This window comes from Apteryx mantelli, chromosome 4, assembly GCF_036417845.1.
Source record: "Apteryx mantelli isolate bAptMan1 chromosome 4, bAptMan1.hap1, whole genome shotgun sequence".
Taxonomy (NCBI): Eukaryota; Metazoa; Chordata; class Aves; order Apterygiformes; family Apterygidae; genus Apteryx; species Apteryx mantelli.
Window position 1 is genome coordinate 59,600,383 of NC_089981.1, and position 19,943 is coordinate 59,620,325.

Sequence of the window (19,943 nt, forward strand, 5' to 3'; positions counted from 1 at the left end):
TACAGATGTTCCCATTAATGCCATCTACTGACAACACCGCTTTCTTCTTCATAACATCTCTCTGTTTATATACAGATATATATTAACCACCTAATGTACTCATATTAGCTCATATTTAGCTGGTTATCTACTGTCAGTACCAAGTTCATTGCCAATGCTTTGTAAGACATATCATCTAGACATTGCTGACATCGTTGATTCTTAAATATCTAACCTCGCATTTACACGTATTAAAACAGGCATTCATGTGAGCTGACTTTACGAAGCCAGTTAGTCAATGCAGTACTTAATTGACATTGTTAACTTACAAGAACTCACTTGTAAGAAATTAAATGCCAATAAACAATGTCAATACATGATGAATACTTAAAATGGGTAGGTTCAGTGGAACATCACCATAACTATCTATACCTTCCCAATTTAAAATGCACACTGAATCAGTAGAACATATTAAGAAATGTGAATAGTATAATGAAAACAGTTTAACTAGCAGTGCCATTGTCAAGTTTACAAAGCATCTCATTAATCACATTTTTTTTTTTAACCTGAGTAGGGCTGGTGTTCATGCAGTGTTTGGAGGAATCAAAGCAAAGCAAAGAACCAACAACTATTTCATGGAGTGTATTTCCTGAAACCATTCTGTCTGAAAGGTTCTCACTCACCTAACAGATATCAAGACTATTGTTACAGAGCATTACACTAACCTCTGCCCAAGCCTTAAGCACAGCCAGTATCTCCATAGTTGAAGTGCTTTCATTATATTGTTGACTTTGTGCTTCTTTCCCAGCCTGCACTTTGACCAAAGAGGATACTAGCAACTGGTGAACCCTTCGAAGGTCATTAAGGTCACTTACTACACCACTTGCTATCCAGGCACTGCACACCTAGTATTGTAAAACAGGATTAGTTAGAAACAACAGCCAAAGACCACTGGATACTTCTTTCTTCAACTACAAAACGATGTAAAACACATTTCATTTCTACTCAAATATAGTTTATCTCAGATTATAACCAATGTTAAATGGCATTACAGTTCAATATGCATAAGTGATGAAAAGTCAAAATCATTACAGTGATGTCATAAATATTTAACAACTGAAATATCAACTGCTACAAAGTTTCTCAGAAGATTTTAAAGTGCATAAAATCTCTGAGATGTTACCAAATACAGGTAACATGGGTGACATTATTTTGTGTGCATTAGCGACTTAAGACTTGATGATTTATTATTTCCTTTTTATCGTGTGACATATCAAGCAAAAATAAAATTTCAGAGGGTCTACTACTTAGGAATACTGACTTTCAACACTTGCCTGACATGCTTTTGCTGTGACATCAGGGGGCGTTTCTGGAGCAAAGGCAGGCCTAAGTGCTGCTCCAACCTAAAGAGAAGTTATAAAACATTTAATACATAATGAGCAATTAACTAAATAATTACTTTTCATAAGCAGGCTGTATTGCAGTTTTCCTTTATAAAGCATAGACCTTCAGTTTCATTTTTGTCAGACTGTTTTGATAAGATTGTTTTGTTTTGCTTACACAGAAGACATTGTTTTCTTTGAGAGGAGTCTTCAAAGTCATTCTATTCTTTCCACACACTAAAATTGAAACAGAAACCTCTTCCTTCCTGAAGTCTTGATTTGATGAGTATCCCTCAAAACAAAAACATTGTCTGAAACCATGAAGGACTTGCAAGACACCTAATGAGTGACATTTCCTTACTCAATACAGCTTTAAGGAAACAAATGGCTGAAGTTGGTCAACTTTGCAAAGTGAGAGAAGGGGAGAAGAAAATTCCCATTCATCTAATAAAGAACACAAACCCCTACTGATCAGCTCTCAAAGATTTCAGCTACTCTCATGGCTGGAAGCTATTTTTGCTAAAGGCTAATGAAAATTTCCCTTGCTGCTTTAAATGATATCGGAAAACTCAGACTTAAGTCTGATACTCTCTGGGAAGAAAATACAAAGTTTAATAGGACTATGTATAGAATGTCCAGTGCAATGGCACCATCCTCACTGAGACTGTCAGCATCTACAGTAGTGAATTATTCAATAGATAAGGACCAATCCAAATGTTAGTCTCTGTAATTTAAAGAAATAATCTCCTAACTAGGCCCTAGTATTGATTCCTGAGTAAGCTCAGGCTTTCATTTCAGCCATGTCATTTTCAGAGTCTCTTACTGGGGGAAACAAAGTTCCTACTGAAAAATTACCTTGATAACTGTTTACATCACTTTATGGATATATTGAAAGAGTTCTGTTTTGGGAGAGTTGAAAATCTAATGTCACTGTGTGCTTTTTTTATATGCTGAATGACCAACGAAATGAGATTTTTGCAACAGGCACATTGGAGATATATATGTTTTTACACTTATATTGAGCCTCTGCATAATAAAAGTATGGGAAGCATAAACAGCCATCTTGAGTTCATGAAGATCAGTGAAAAGGACTCGTTTTTAATGATAGGTGAAGTTTGTTAAGACCTTCCCAAGGCTCAGACTTCATTTAAGGAACTTCTGAACAAGATCTATGGAGGAAACCAGTATTTAAATCTGGAAAAGGCATTCTCGTATATCCATCTATTTCTGGTTATCGTTATGGAAAGAATTTTGACAAGAAAAGGACCGGATATGCAATTGTGTCACATCTCTAACTTCTATGAAATAGTTGATGAGAAGATCTGAGTATAGTATTAGATAAAACCCTTTAAGGATAATGAAGGTTAGAAGGCAAATGGGGTGTTAGTTAATTATCAGATCTATTTGTGAGCTGTTTGATGGTATTGTACAGCAAGAACATATAGTATTTTTTTTGCTTGGTAGTTCTAGACTAGCTCAAGGCAACCTTCCTTCTCTCGTAAAGACATCCCAATAGAATAGAATTCTAATGCCAAAAGGGGAAATCAAGATCAAAATCACAGAATAGTTGGGGTTTAGAGGCACCTCTGGAGATTATCTGGTCCAACCCTGCTGCAGGGTCACCTAAAGCAGGTTGCTCAGAGCTGTGTCCAGTTGTGTTCTGAAACGTTCAAAGATGGAAACTCCACAACCTCTCTGGCCAACCTGGTCCAGTGTTCAAACACCCTCGCAGTAAAGTGCTTTCTTACGTTCAAGTGGAATTTCCTGCATTTCAGTTTATGCTCATTGCCTAGGTTGTCTTTGATGTCAATATCTCTCTCCATTTCTATGAGAGAAACTGATACGACGTACACAATGCATGCTAGAAATTGAAAAATGGGAGTCAGATGAGGATTAACACAGCTGCCTGTCATGTTTAATGCAAGCGCAATCTGGAATGCAAAGTGATCAGGACAACTTTTCTGTAAGCGTTGATTCCTTTTTTGCCCTGAAGTAGACCTGTGACTAGAATCCATGCTTTTATATTCTCTAGCTTACTTATTGATCAAGATATCCTAGTGTGATAACTGTGGTGTGCAAAAGCTACTTATTACTAAGCAGAGTTTGAAGCATCCGTTGTTCCTAACTGCTCTTGCAATACTCCCACACTTTGAAATCAATGCTTTCTAGAAAGAATAATGAGGTTCTGTTTTCTCTTTGCTGTATTCAAATAAAGAAGAGGGAAAAAACGCTCAGCCTTCAAAAACTTCTGGTCTAAAACTGACCGACCAAAAAGATGCCTTCTAAGTAAGTTACGTCTGAAAGTAATCAATAACAGTTTCAGTAACAAGCTAGCTAAAACCCAACAACAGCACTACCCACTGCAAAAAGCAATTTTCTTTTAGTGATTAACTGTCACTTGAAATTTTTCTAACTTATTAGCAGTGTTGCTTACATTGGCTTGATATTGCTCCAGAATTACATGACCTGGAAACTCAGGTTCTGGAACAGCTGCAAACTTCCGAACAACAATTAGCAATGTTTGAAGCCCAGAAAGACGGAGCTGATCACTGTGATCTGTGGCAGCCATAAAAGCCATACGTATCAAGTCAGATAAATGCAATACCAAAAAGTCATCTGAAGAGAAAACAGAAATAAAAAAAATTTTGTTAAATTTGTAAATAGACATAATAATATATTTTATACTATTGCTCCCAACACTTTCAGAATGTATATTTTACATTTCACCACAAATCAAAGATTCCCTGAAGGCAGTTTACACATACAATGATCTTACTTGTACCTTCTATATCAGCTGATATAGGTATCTTTCCCTTTGAATGTAAAAACTTATTCAGAAAAAAAGCATAAATACCTTTATGTATGAGGCAGATTTCCTAAAAACAACAACAACAAAAAAAACCAACCCCCCCCCCAAACCTTTGAGGAAAAAAAACCCTCCAGATAAACATAGAGAGGTACTGAAAAGTGGCACTGTGTTTCTACAGGCAATTATGCAAATTATGAAGAGGAAAAAAACCCAGAGTTTTTTTGTCAGACTTCAGATACTAAACTGTGTTGTTGTAGGCAGGTGCCAGCAATCAGTTCTGATTGCCCATGCTTATACAGAAACAATGGCTCCCCATGCACATGCCATAGTATTATGACCAGGAAAGTGAGTGCAAATGCTGTAGTGATATGCCAATATTTTGGCTAATTAAAATTGCTCTACACCTTAATCAATACAAGCTTCTAATCAAATTGTTTCAGTGGTTGCAAAGAAATGAATTTATGAAGAAGTTTCATTCAGATGCCAACATTTATTTTAAGCATACTTTGCATTCTATGAAATTCTTTCAGTGTCTAACACATACCTCTTGAATCACGTTGTTTTCTTTCCTGAGCCAAAGTTATGTCAAAATGTGCACTGTCTGCATTTTCACACTGGCTGATAATTTTACAAACACACTCTGCAGCAAAAACTCTTGTAGACCAACGTGGATTACTGAAAGGGTGGGATCTCTCAACACTTGCAGAGGTTAATACAGATACATCGTCTGCTTTAGCAGTCTCCTCTTCTTGAGTAGTATCTACAGAAGCTACTGTATTGAAATCTATATTTAAGACACAGGGGGAAAAATGAAGAAACATAATATTCTTTTTTACTGTGACTGAAAAACTACAGAAAGACTTGTAAGAAAAGGTCTTTGAAGCACTCGCTAGCCTCCAACTCACTATTACTCCCTTTAGCTTTGGCATCTTAAAATCATTGCTAGAATTAAAAATAAAATGTAGCAAAACTGTCTGCATTTCTTACATACTACTTGCTGGAAAACAAGATCAATACCATGAAAGTAAATGGAGAAGAAAGAATGCAATGAAAGAAAAAACCACCTGTGCATAAGGGTGACACAACAGAAGTTACTAGCATTTCAAATCATTTTCCTCCTGTATAGCAAGTTAAAAACCCCTCACAATATTGACCACAGTAACTAATTCCACCTGCTCAGGAGATTCATTATGATATAACAGGTCTGCGTCATTCCTATCACTAATAGCAGAGAGGCTCTGGGTAATTTTCTTGTTGGTATTCACACAGGACCCACAAGCTCTAATGTATTCTGTATTTTCATTTCTGATATGCAAATAAGTTAACATTAGGCCTATAAATCAACTAGAATATGAACAGTCAAGACGTTGTTTACAAAAAACTTCTCAATAAGGAAAAGGCAATCAAAAAGGAAAAAGTCATATTCCTTCTTATAGAAGTAAGTTAAAAGGTCCAAAGTTTCAATATGAAAGAGCATGATACACTTCATAAATGTCTAACATTCAAGAAACAAGATTACTTCACTGACATATTGTACTGTTGCAGGCCTTAATTTCATTGTATTCTCACCTAGAGTCTATTAGCACTTACCAGCTGATGCAGCAAGAACATCTTTACACAACTTCAGCCAAAAAGAGAGCTTTTCAACTGCCATTGAAGTAAGCATATGACTCAGAGTGTCTTTGATATCTTGGCACAATCTTTGATCCAATTCTTTGTCCAGCAAGCCCAGCAATGCCCCCTCCAGGCCTATTTCTCTGACGTTAACATCTGCTAAGAACAAAGCCTGTGAGCCCAGAGCTGTACATCACAAACCTGCAGTAATGACTACGGAAACCCCATTAAAGATTGCACACATAGTATCTTGTACACAACAAGTATATGGCCTTGAAATACTTTTAAACCAATAAAATTAATTGCTTTAATGCCATGTCTAAAGCATCTGGGTACAAAACAAGCGTTGAACTTTTAAAGAGCCATATTACCAACAGGAAGGAAGTTTCACCAGAGAAAAAAAGAATCCTACTCTGAATTTTACAACACTATCATTGCCATAGCATCTGGGCCCCTGAAAGAAAACTATCTTTGTCTATCTGATTCCTCACACTGACTCATAAGGTAATTCTAAAACAATGCTTTAAATTGAAAAGGAAATTGAAATGATTCTCCAACATAGCTAAGAAACAGAGACACAGAAATAATCTGTTAAATGAAGATGACCAATTTTATTTGCCCAATATTACCAATTTTAAAAATCACCATTTTTACAGAATGGCTATAATCCATCTTTTCTGAAAATTTCTGAATGAGCTTGAACTGAAATTCAAAGTGAAATCATTTGTTACCACCATCCTCTCACAAGAGAACACATAAGGACGAACTAGCAATTATTCTCAGGCCTCAGCCAAAAACAAGCAAACAAAAAACCCCCACAACTTCATGAAGTTAAAAATGCTAGGGACCCCACCTCAGGACCTCTTCCCTTAACTGAATCTCCAAAGAGGTCAATAGAAACTTTTTTGTGCACCTTCCCTCAAATGACAGATTTTTAGTTTAAGAGGAGATTTATGTGGAAAAATAAAATTAATTATGAACACACAGTGTAAAATCCAGGACTGTGAAGCAGTTACCATAATTGCTAGTGGCTAAATAGGTTTAGGTTACTCTAGAACTGCATCTACATTTTCTGATTTAGTGACTCTTACTATTTACAGTATAGGAAAATAATAGTATCTTCATTTTATTGTAGAAAAGGTTTGGATGCTTCCAAATTTGGTATCATATAGAAAACTGAAACAGAAAATATCTTTTTGAGCTAAAGACTCCAAAAAGAATGTGGCAAAGTTATTTTCATACCCATAGTAGAGCATGTTTAAAAATCACTAGCAATGTGCCAGACTCGTGGATCTCAAAGTTTCCATATGTTACCTGGAGTAAAATCTTCTCGGCTCTCTTTAACTAAAGCAACAGCATATTCTGATACCTCAGCAGCTTCTCTTTGCACAAGTTGATGCAAACAAGCTACCACTGCACGTCTCAGTAACAAGTAAGAGCTACAGAGATTCACCTGAAACATGCAAACAGAAAGAATAAGATGGCTGACAAACCTTTCTGGAGTAACTTGGTACAGCTGGTGTTTTCTGACCAATTAGTTATTAAACAATCTGTGAAGTCAGTAAGCATGTAATTGATGCTATTTTTGCTCAGCATTTTTATTATTATTATTTTTTAAGCCCCAAATGAAAGGTTTTGCAACCACCATCATCAATTTTATGATAGTACTTCTAACATTTTCTCACCAAAGGTAAATTACAAGACTGGTCCGAGGCCAGATTCACCACCCACTGATGTCAGCAGAAAGACACCTCCCCCCCCCCAATTAGCTCCAATGACAGCTGAATCATGGTCTCCGTGAACAACTATTAAGTCTATTCTTTGACTACAGGGTATATATAATGGTTCTGAAAACTCAGTGCATGAAAATATATTCATATCATCATTATATACAACTAGGGAAATGCTGATGTAACCAAGGGTGAGACAGACAACCAGGCTTTAATAATTCTGAGCTCCATGCATGAAAGGAAGCTTGTAAGAAAGGGCAAAGAGAACGCTGCTGTAATTACTTCCAAAAAGTACTATACAGACAGATTACACTAAATTATGTTTTAGAGAAGGTAACAGAGAGTTACTGATGAATATGTCACATGGAGACAAGTCTGCTCTCCTGAGCAGTTTCTAGCAAAAAAGTTTATAGCATCATCATCTTTTAACATCACCAGGCCAGGATCTGTCTTTTATATTGAAAAAAAACATGATAATGTGTTACTTATTACAGGAAGAAAAATACTTTTTTAAAAAAAATCATAGCCTTAAGGCTTTTTATTAGGGTGGAGGTTTTTGATATTTTTGGGGGTGAGGGCTTGCTTTTAATTTTAAGTACATTCTGAAGGGGATCCACAGATACAATGAATCAGCTGTGCAGCCAAGCAGAATAACTACACCCATATTTATGAAATTTAATTTAAAGTTAGATTATCATCAGTGTGGAGTATACAACCAAAATAAAGATGTATCTAACTGAAAAAAGTTATCCTTTACAACTAATTAATTGTGTACCCTTAGCTGTCATCATCACGAACTAAGATAGAGCTGAGTGTCTGCTGCAGGAAAAACTTTCAGTGAGATCATGCTCCTCATTTGTCAGTGATAGGTCAATATATGTTAGTCAAAATGAGATTCAAAATAACAAGTTAAGGACATAAAGAATAAGTGACACAGAATTTCAGCTTTGTTACATTAATAGAACTAAGCTGTTTCTTCTGAATTTTTATACACGTATATGAATCCGCAAGACTTAGAATTATACATTTCATACACACACAGATATACTCTCTGCATAATACTCTTAAAAACCTGACTCAATTAATATGTCTGCAAGATACTTTAATTGAAACTTTAAAAACAACGAATGAGGCTTTTAATGTAACATCTGCTCAAGCAGGCTACACATTCTACTGCAAGTTGGACGTGCATAAATTGCATGCTCGTTTTTAACAGGGGAAAACCAGAGGACCTGAATCAAGCTACTGCACAATACAAGATAAACATTTGTCATATCTCTCATTCTCCCACATTTTAAGTAGGGGACAGGACCAACAAACAAACACAAAATGCAAGCATCACATACAAAGTTAAATGAACAAGTAGTTCCCTTTCTGCACTGAACATGTTAAAATCAAAATGATGGCTAATTAAGCACATAAATGATATGTATGCGTGCCATCTGCAGAAAGTTAGGAAGGGTCTGGTTAGAATGAGAATCAAATGAATGTCACTTGACATGCTTAAAAGAATTTACATTAAAAATGGTTAAAAGGAAGAGATAAAAGATGAAATAAAAAACAACACTGCAAACTGCTACAGTTTTTAGGATTAACAAGGCACAGGGACCTACCAACACAGAATTATCCAACAAGATCTCCTGCACAAAAACAAATGACAAACCAGTCATGACAAAACCAAAATATAAATACCACAGTGATACCAACCACACAAGGAGACTATTACATGTAAATTCAGCATATATAAAAATCAGAATCTTATCTCAAACAAACCAAAACCCTAATTTGCTTAGTTCAATTATCTTATATTTAATGTCAAACACCCTTAAATTGCAAGCAAGCTGCCCCTAAAATTAGTACTTAAAATAAACAGTATCAACAAGACAACAGCTTAATGCAGTTGACAATATATACAGTATTGTGTTTCAAAAATGTCTTTTATGTCTTGCAGCTGAAAACCGGAGTATTCACTACATTGTAAGCTTATACAGATAAACTCTTTAGAAGTCTGCATTCACAGAAGTTAGCTTTAGAGTTAATGTTAGACACAAGTGAAAGCATATGATTTCTATTCCTCTGGAGCCAAGAATTCAATTGACAGATAGGTTAAGCATTACTCTGTTAGATGCAAAACCCTGTGAAAAAAGACCCAACTGACAAAAAAGGAATACTGTAAGAAGTTGGAAGAAGGGAAACTAGATAATGACAGGCACATGTACACATTAAAAAAAAAAAAAAAAAAAGGAAAAAAAAATGGAGCCAGTGAAGCAGTCTATCCATTGCGCCTGAGAGTCGGGCTTTTTTTTTTTTTTTTTTTTAAGTGTTAACATAGTCACAAACTGGAGTCTAAATACTTTGGGGACCTGAGCCAAATCATGCTCTAGGGAGTTGGAAGATGGTAGAGGTGGCACACTGCTGCCTGCAGCAATTGTGTTGGCATGCCTCATTTCAGATTTATAAAAAGAGAGAGAGAAGAAGGCTATTTTAACATTTTAAAAGCAAGTTTGAAGCTGTAGAAATTTTCCAGAAACCTCTGGGAGAAATGGTGGAGAGAGGAGTTGCTTCATATGTTACTCAAAAAAAAAAAAAAAAAAAAAAAAAAAAAAAACTTTGTACATTTGTATGAAGATTTTATCTCACTCATGTTTCTATGGAGAGAAGAAGACAAGATCCAAAGATTCTTTGCCTTTCTTGTTTTCCTGCCTTAAACAAAGAATGTAGTGGTAAATATTAACAGTACTTAGAATCTAGCTTTCATACTGTACTTCCTCCTAAGACTTCAAGATGCCTTGTGCAAAGGACAGTCACACCTTGTTTTCCACATGCAGAAATTTAAACCCATAGAGAAACCCATGAAATTTAAACCCCTGTTCTCCATGGAGAATGACTTGCTGAGGGTCACCCAGCAGGCCAACGACAGAGTCAAGAGCAAATTTCAGATCTCTGGTCCCGTCCAATGGTTTATTCTGCTTCTCTACCAAGATGGTGATTGAGCATGCAGAAACTGTGCAGATGGACACTGAGTTTTTTGAATGCAGAGGTCTGCTTGAGCCATGAGATCTTCTTACAGACCTGCAAAGCACACACTCAAAACTTGTTCATTTATGACACTCCTGAGTGATACATTGATGTTTACTGATTTGTAAGCATCTAAAACATTGTCCTTAGTTCTGTAACAAGCTCTTTAGAATTAGAAGAGTTCATCCATGTAAGGCTGCTGACTTTCACATCTTCCCTGTGAAGCTCACTGTAGTTTTAGGGTAGAGGTGAACATGCACACACCCAAGCCATGAACCATGCTTCTCTTTAATTTAGTAATTTAATCATTATTATAATAATAAAGTACATAAAGTACTTTATGAAATACTTTGATGCAATTTGTAAAAATAATAAAAATCACTAATATCATATAGACAAAAGACATTGTCACAACTTGCTATTTATTATTAGCTACTTGTTATAAGTTAGAGAGATCATACTGTACATGGAACCAGACTGTAAACTCTATGGACTTATAGTGATCCAAAATGCTAATGCAATGACTGAGCAAGAGGGTGACTCATACGATCTGTGGTGATTACATCAATGTATGAAAAACTTTCTTTTACCCAGAGAAGAGAAAATCATGGCTGGAATATGGTAAAAGAAAGAACACTTCAGATGAGTTCCAGTTCTTCCACAACTAATATGAGCATGTCTAACACAATGTGGGGCTCAAAGAGCTTCTCTTTTGATTTTTCCTGTCTCTGTCAATCATTTTTACAGGAAAACCGAATTAAGATAAATGGAAGGAATCTGAACTCTATAAAAATCAGTATGTGGCTACTATTGATATCCAAGTGCTACCCAGGGAAATATGTGCGTAAGAATTGCATTAAGACAGACAACAGAGATTTAAAAGCCCTATGCTTTATTGCCTGTCTTTCTCCCCGCCCCCTCCCCCCCGATTTATGGAGAGAATGGACAGTCATAGTTAAAAAAACCCAAAAACTAGCCACTAAAAAGACACAAAGCCTAATAACTACCACATGTTTATTTTTGTTTTCTTGATAGAACCAGGCGTTGATGAACAGAAGCTAGTCCAAGACCGAGTTACTTTGAAAACAAACCCTATTTTTCAATGGCCTAGCTTCAGGCTATTATTTATGGCAGTGTCAGAAATTTTTATACTGACTACCAAGAAGTAGTACATTGAAGCATTAGTGATACAGAAATTACAAAATTAGGAATTCAGAGTTTTTTTTCCACCATTCAAAAAAAAAAAAAAAAGAACACCACCACAGCCACAGCACTCTCAGTAATTAGTACAAACAATTTTTTTTAATCAGTCCTTCACCTAAGACATAAAAGCAGCAGAGGAAAAAAAAACTGGCCAGCATAAAACAGCTGTTAGAAATCCAGCACAAAGCTGTGATGGACAGTACATCCTGCCAGACACCTGGCCCGAATAAGAACAGCAGAATGCACTTTGAAGCAGTTCTGAAGGCCAAAAGTTCTACAGAATATGCTCATGTAAAGGGGAATCAGAAACTGAGGGGAAAAAAAGGAAAACACTGAAAAAGTAGAGAATACTTGCCTATAAAAGGAAATGAAACATCTTACCCCTAACGTTATGATCAGTTACACTGGTTTAAGAAATGTCTGCATTTTTTAAATGTTTCTGGACAAAATATTTTAAAATAGAAGAGTATAGATCAGTAAACATATACTCACACATAAACAGCTTACGAGGCTAGACAAGTTGACGTGTCGAGGAGCAAACATGTGAAGCTGCTGAAGGCAAGAGATGGCTTGAGCCTGAACAAGGCAGTCAGGATTATCTTGCATCACTGCACAGCCCAGGAGACAGGAAGTTCTTAAGGCTGAAACTGTTGTACTGCTGCCTATATCCAGAAGAAAAAAAAAAAATTAACATAACTTTTCTTTTAAAACATGATAACCTGTCTTTTTCTCCAAGCCAGCCATATCTCATCCTCTTGAAGGATACTACATTGTCAGTGTCTGTGTTATACTCTGATATCAATAAATAAAGGTCACACTGCTCTGTGGAAATTTCAGTAGTCAGGTATCTAAAATTTAATTTAGATGCATGATTTTAGGTGACCACATTTTAAATGTCTACATCATTAGTAAAACATATATTGGTTCCTAACTCTTGAAATGTAATAAATTTTGTTTTCAGGCTAAAAATAAGAACCGTCAGGCCAAGTCAGGGCTTGGAGAACTAGTTTAAACAAAGGAAAGGATGTCAAAAAGAAACGCTTTTTTGGAAAACTAGCGGTCATGCCATCTTGACTGCATGAACTCATAACCTATGAAATACTGGCTTATGATGAGGAAAAAACCTAACATGTTTATTTATAAAATTTCAATTATACATTCAAACAATGTTTAGCAATTTTGTTTCTAAATCAAACAAAATCGACACTACTGTATATTGCGTACCTTGCAACTCAGGACCCAGGGTGGTAATAAGTGCATTTAAACAGCGACCAAGGCTTTGATGAACTTCAGCGTAAGCAGGAGGCACGGTCAACAACAACATGAGAACAAGGGATAAGGTAGGTTCCACATGTACATGGAACAAGGGACCTGCTAAATCTACTATCAGTGACAGAGAGTGTAGTGCCCATGCCTGTAAAATAAGAAGTGCAGTCATGTAGTGTCTGCAAGAAATAGAATATACATAAAATCATTTTTTAAATTTGATAGCTCAAAGGAAACTCGATATATAAGTGTAACTAAGAGTGAGTTTCCAAAGGGACATATAGAGAGGCTATAAACAGAACCTTAAAGAACATGGTGCTTGATAAGCCATTTTGATAAATATTTTTAAGAGGAAGTCTATATTCTGCAATTAAAGAACTATTCTAAATTTGACACTGTTAATTTCCAGAAAAATGAATAAACTAACTTAATAGTGTAGTATTATTCCTCAGATGCTGTTTCTAAAATTTCTTATAGTTCCACGTGCAAGAACAATAAAATAGCAAAAATATGAGTGGCTGAAACAACCTTTTAGTTTAGTTTAGTTTAGTTATTTTATTTTATTTTGCACCAATACCCATATCAGTTTCATGTAAACATACAGTGCTTCTCTGTGCAAAGATATAGCAGGTAAAGCTTAAAAAAAAATCCTTTAATTAAGATTTAGACAATTACAATGAAATACACTCAATGTCTGTAAAAGCTATTCTTATAGATAACAGTTTTAGCCAAGGAGAAATCATCTGAATTAATCTTCAAAACATCTTGCCTTATTCAAGGAAGTACTGACCAAGTTCTACAGCATTCAGGCTACAAACCCCTATTATTTATTGCATACCCCCTCAAGGAAAAACGCTGTGAAGCAGACTTCCTAACAGACACTAATAGTGACAAGAAAAGAAAAATGGACATCTAGTAAAGCTCAAGAGATAGAGGAACATGAAATTAAACAATTCCTAAAACATCAGAAACTTCATTTTTCAAGCCAGCATATCTTAGCCTCTTCAGTCTCATTTATCATTAATTAACAGTCTTTCATATCTCATCATAGTTCTTGCTTGGAAGGCAGATTTTGAGCCAAGGCTATGGTTTCTATCTCTTTTGCTGCTCCAGCCAACACCTGGGAGGTATGGCTAACAGGCTGTGAAGTGTTATTCTTAGAGGAAAGAAGAACTTTTACTCCAGAATATACAGTTTACAGTTAATTTGTAATATGACACTTTGAGATAAGTAACAAGTACCTGTACATCAGGAGAAGTACTGTCCTGAGATAAGGTATACAGGATTCCAACACATGCATTCAGATGCTGAGTAGAACCTATTCCTCCTAGATACCTGTACAGACATCCCAAAGCCAAAGAATGACCTGTTCTTGATACCACATCCCTAGCAGATTTTAGCCTGTTAATTATATGGAAAAAAAAGTTGTTAGTTTAATCAACTGTGCTGGTATTATGTAATAAGCATATTTACAAATGGAATTTCTGGTATATAATCAGCAAAATATTTTATTAGACATTGTTATATTGCCAAAAATGTACATTCATTTATCACCTCTGAAAGAAGCACCAAAAACATTTAATATATATTTAAAAGACATAGCTAGAACAGCAGCCAGTTTAATTTATACAAATGTTTATGTGCTTACTTAAACAGTAATCTTAAACAGAAGCAAAACCAAGAACTACATGCAGAAGTCTGGCAGTGCTTTTTCATGTTAATTTTTAAGTGACATAAAATTCATCAAGGAAACCATCTTTTATGACTTTTCTTTAAACTGTTATCATCCTGGAGACCAGGTAGATTACCCAAGCATTTTTATAAACTCAACCAGTAACTTACTATACTTTTTTAGAACTTACTTGTCAAAACTAACTTGTGCTAATCCAGCAGTGAAGGCACTGTCAGAAACCACCTGTGCCAACCTGGCCAAACACTCTGCAGCAGCACATCTTAGGAGCGGATTATTGCTTTTCAAGGCACCCATTACTAATGTCAGGGCAGATCTTCTAACTTCTTCTGGACCTAAACTTCCCTTGCAGCTAGCCAAGTGCTAAAAACAGATATTAAATATATTAAACAGCAAGACAGTACAGTAGTCAGAACATTTTTTTCTTTCAGTCATACAAAATTATAAGACCTGCAGAAGAAATTTGATTTTCTTCCCCTCTTATCCGAGGAATTCCTCTGTTTTTATTCTCTGTTTTGAGATTTGGAAGTATAACTCCAGATGAGTGTACATTGTATCACAACATTATAATATTAGCATTATGGTTTAAAAAAAAAATAGATTGCAGTAGTACTCAATAAACCAAGACACTAGCAGGAAATTCAGGAAGTAATATCAAGGAGAAACCCAATGAAAACAGAATAATGACACAAACAAAAGTTCCAGTCAAAAAAAAGAACATGAGCAAGACCTACAGCAGTTATCTGGATTGCATATTAAATATGCCACAAACACCCATACAGCTAGTTCTATATAGAGGCATCCAGGGCCTCTCAGGATTATTGCTCAGGTGTGATGCCATGCAAATGTGCCTGCAATCCCTTCAAGGCTAGCTCAAGTCTAGACACACTGTAGGCATTCTTACAAGGAACAGAGCTAATAAGCTTCACAGATAAAACCATCCCCGTTCAGGTATCCTAAAACTATACTCAGATGCAGTAATGCTGGAGCAGTATCAGCTTCAGGCAGGGATGTCTCTAGGTTCCTGCAGAGTCAGACATGGCTGCACTGCAGTTCTCACTGCTCTGAGTTCAGGCACACTGCATGAATACATTGCTTAAATCTGGATTCAGCACTATTATCAGGCTAGTGACTTCATGGAACCCAGTGCACTTGCGGGAGCAGTGCGGGAGCAGTTCCAAGGGGGAAACTAGTCTAAGCATCTAAGCTAGTCACTGGGTATGAGCCTACTGATACAACCTGACTCTAAATGAAGCCATGGCACACACTTCCCAATAGATTTAGTAGTATCTATGTTATCTGAGATCTTCCATTCTCCTAAACATTGTAGGCTTTTGCTTTTCCAGATCACGGAGAGCTGAGCGTACATCTCTGTACTCTACAGTGTGTTCAAATCCTAGAACTTTATTTGCCACTTAAGAAAGTCATATGCTTATCACCACTATGCTAATGACAGTCACTTCAGAGCTACAATAGTCAATTTTATCAGCAATCTTCCAGCAGAAAATACTAAATAATGCCTACAGACAGATAAAGGAAGATGAAAAGTAGAAAACACCCCAGTATGTAGAATCTAAAAGCAATGCCTTACAACACAAAAAATGGCACTCCAGTGCAGTGAATTAATTACAAAATATTATAACATCATAAAGAGAAATTAAATTTCATCTGGTTCTTCCCTCTCTCTCCTTTAAAATTTTCTTTTGGTAATGGAAAGTGTGTTATAGTCCAGCAGTTGGGCAATACTGTTACCACCAACGTCTGGGCATTAAGGCAACTACATGGAATATTTTGTTCTGCTTAACTGCATTTCAACCTTTGTTTAATCACAAGGGCCCCTCATTTTAGAGCCAGACAATAGGAAACACTATGTATAGAGTCGTAAGTGAAATGTAGACCATCTGAATATGGCCTTGAGTGTCATCGACAAATCAAGTGTATGCATCAAAAATAAAATAGTAAGATGAAGTTATTTCAGATAACTAGAATCTCCATTTTCAAGTGTCTCTGAGAGCCACTTGAAGGTTAACTATAGTGAAGCACTGAAAAGAGTATTTTCCTTCTGCAAAATAAAGCCAAAACTGGATTAGGGGAGGGAAAAAAAAGACAGAAAGAAAAGGTCTTGTCTGTTATGAAAACATTTTGTCTTAGTCTGAAGAAAGCCAAAGAAGGGAAGAATGAAAACTATAGGTGAACAGAGGAAAAAAAAGGAATAAAGTATCAGGAAAAAGCAAAAAATGGTACGTAATTATGAGATTACTTTTTTTTTTAAACCACTCATTGCTTTTATTTCTGCAGTAAGAAATATGAAAGACAGTAATACAGACAGAAATGATACAAACAGAAATTTTCCACCTCTCTCCTCTTTAAATTACATTAGCATGGATTCTAGTATACTATAGTGTACTAGAATGGGTTTTCTTCACTCTTTACCATTTAAAAGAATCGAAAAATTTAACTGTGACTCTTGAGCACTTAAGAAATGTGTAACATCACGAATAAATATCAGCACAGAAGACACTAGGACTGATCCTCACCTTGACTGGTAAACCATAAGAACTTCTCTACATAGACATATAATGGAACCAACAAATGTCATGTTTTAATAACAGAATCAACATTTTATGGAGAGAGGCAGAGAAAGAGGCAGAGAGCAAGAGGCAGAGCGAGTGTGTGAGACGGGCAGTGCGAGAGCATGAGAGGGAGGCAGAGCGCATGAGAAGGAGGCAGAGCGAAAGTGAGCGTGAGGGCACGAGAGCGAGCACGAGTGAGGCAGAGCGAAAGGCAGAGAGCGAGCGAGGGGCAGAGAGTGAGGCAGAGCAAAAGGCAGAGAGCAAGTGAGGGGCAGAGAGCGAGGCAGAGAGCGAGCGAGAGAGTGAGCGCCACAGCAAGCGAGAGAGAGGCAGAGCAAGCAAGAGAGCGAGTGTGGCAGACAGGCAAAGAGAGGAAGAGAGAGTGAGAGCAGGCGAGCAAGAGAGCGAGCGAGGCAGAGCGTGCGAGTGTGTGAGGCAAGTAGAGTGAGCGAGAGGCAGAGCGAGAGCACAAGGCAAAGAGGGCGAGCGAGGGCAAACAGAGAGAGGGCACGTACACACACGAGGGCAAGCATGGCAGAGAGGCAAAGAGGGCGAGCGAGAGAGAGTGAAAGCGAGAGGCAGAATGAGTGAGCGAGGCAGAGGGCAAGGCAGAGAGCAAGGCAGAATGGCAGTGTGATTGTGTGCTTCTTTCCCCCACACTGATGTGCTCTCTCCCCCTCAACCTGACCTCCCTGTAAACAGCACGTGTGCAGGGGCTAATTGAGCATGCGCCAACTAAGGCCTGTCTAGCATGCAAATATGACTATGAGTCAATCATCTCTGATTAACTGTGCACATAATCCCTTAGAGATAATCCATTGACCAAGTTCAAGACTAGGATCGGAACCAGTCGCACCTAGGCTCCTCTCAGAAGGAGTTTAGAAAGCAAGGGGGTCCTTTCCGAACCTTGTGACTCAATGAGAGGGTCTCCTTCACACACACTCCTTTAGACATAAACTGTTGACCAAGTCTGGGACTAGGACTGGATCCAGCCACACCCAGGCTCCTCTGAGGGGGAGTTTGGAAAGCAAGGGGGTCCAGTTTGAACCTCGTGACTCAATGGGAGGGTCCCCTTCGCACATACTCCTTTAGACATGAACCACCGACCAAGTCTGGGACTAAGATTGGATCCAGCCACACCTAGGCTCCTCTCAGAAGGAGTTTAGAAAGCAAGGGGGTCATTTCTGAACCTCGTGACTCAACGAGGGTCTCCGTTGCACGTGCATCTGACCCTGTCTTTCATGCAGTAAATAACTGAGTGAACCTTGTCCATCGAACCTCGTTAAATCATTCTTATTCATGACTGAACTTTGTTAAGTTGCTATTTTACCACAATAAACATAGTGCTGCTTCCCTCTCATGAGTGAAGTGCATCAGTCCTCCGCAACAGGCAGGGAGAGGGAGAGGGAGAGGGAGAGGGAGAGGGAGAGGGAGAGGGAGAGGGAGAGGGAGAGGGAGAGGGAGAGGGAGAGGGAGAGGGAGAGGGAGAGGGAGAGGGAGAGGGAGAGGGAGAGGGAGAGGGAGAGGGAGGCAGGAGATTTACCTTTAAGGAAGTAGAAAAGGCTGACACGACATTCAGTTGTACTATTTGTTGCCGTGATCCTTTTGTTTGTTTTATGGAATCCAACAACTGTTCTAACACCTGAAGCCTTAAATAAAAAACAGAACAAAACAAAATTAAAATAGAGGAAAAATAATCAAGCTTTTTTATCGTATTTTAAAACACATAACAAAGTCTGTATATTATAGAAACAGAGATGGAACAAATACATTACCCTAAAGTTCAAGCATTTTTCTTCATTTGGTCTCTTTGTCTAACCCTTTCTCTTTTTTGTATTCCATATTGGAACAGGTAATTACTTTATGAACATGAATTTTTTGCCTTTGTTTCCTTACAACATATGTATTCACAGATATTTGCTCATGTTTAAGTAACATCAAACAGATGTTATTAAAAGAACTGTATCTGGGAATAATGGGAATGATGCATTTTGGCTTATGGGTGAGAAAGGAGGAGGGAAAAGGATTAAAAAAAAAAAAAAAGTAATTATCTGCAGCAATTGGTTGAGGTCTTGAGAAATTAGTGAAGAAAAAAAACAGCCCAGCAACCCAATAACAGTAGAGGCAGAAAGGCCAGACAGACAGAAAAAAAAAGCAAAAATGAGTAATCAGTGAAGAGAGAATAAGTAGCAAAAGGGAAGCCAGAAAAAAATATTATAAAGCATGCAGCAGTTATATTGGCAGACATGCATGTATACAAGCAGCTGCCTTGCTATTACACTAAACAAAACTCAATAAAGTGGCACCGTAACATTCTAAGTCCTGAAGACATCAAGACTCAGGACTCACGTGCTTGGCACTTATCCCTTGCAGGAAATTACAAAAGCATCACCACCTATAATGCTGATGATCTAAGGATCGACTGTAATTGACTTTGAAAATATAAAGCTGTGTATAATTTTAAAATAATTGATTTGCCATAATTCTACACTTGAGAAAATACAGAATTACCAACAGTATGCAAAAATCTTGATGGATTTCATGCCTCAACAGTATGCTTATAAACATGATACAAACCAAAATGCTTACATGTATGTCAGGAAAAACAGACAGACACATAAAAAAAAGCAACAGAATTCTGTGATGCCTTTAAGCACTCTGTACCTTGATAGAACTGTG

General features: G+C 37.1%; 1 protein-coding gene across 12 annotated transcripts in view; it reads right to left on the reverse strand.

The window, feature by feature from the left end:
* Positions 1-19,943, reverse strand: part of HEATR5A (HEAT repeat containing 5A) — an 81,260-nt gene that overhangs the window by 21,090 nt on the left and 40,227 nt on the right. For 11 of the 12 annotated variants that reach the window (XM_067296701.1, XM_067296700.1, XM_067296699.1 and 8 more), the window contains 12 exons: positions 18,808-18,913; positions 14,864-15,054; positions 14,243-14,402; positions 12,960-13,149; positions 12,228-12,397; positions 9,128-9,154; positions 7,099-7,237; positions 5,761-5,940; positions 4,715-4,954; positions 3,796-3,977; positions 1,314-1,382; positions 705-884 (listed from right to left, as the gene is read on the reverse strand). In XM_067296701.1, the coding sequence (XP_067152802.1) occupies positions 705-884; positions 1,314-1,382; positions 3,796-3,977; positions 4,715-4,954; positions 5,761-5,940; positions 7,099-7,237; positions 9,128-9,154; positions 12,228-12,397; positions 12,960-13,149; positions 14,243-14,402; positions 14,864-15,054; positions 18,808-18,913 (1,834 nt within the window). The remainder of the gene's footprint in view (positions 1-704; positions 885-1,313; positions 1,383-3,795; positions 3,978-4,714; positions 4,955-5,760; positions 5,941-7,098; positions 7,238-9,127; positions 9,155-12,227; positions 12,398-12,959; positions 13,150-14,242; positions 14,403-14,863; positions 15,055-18,807; positions 18,914-19,943) is intronic. The other variant, XM_067296702.1, reaches the window with a different exon arrangement.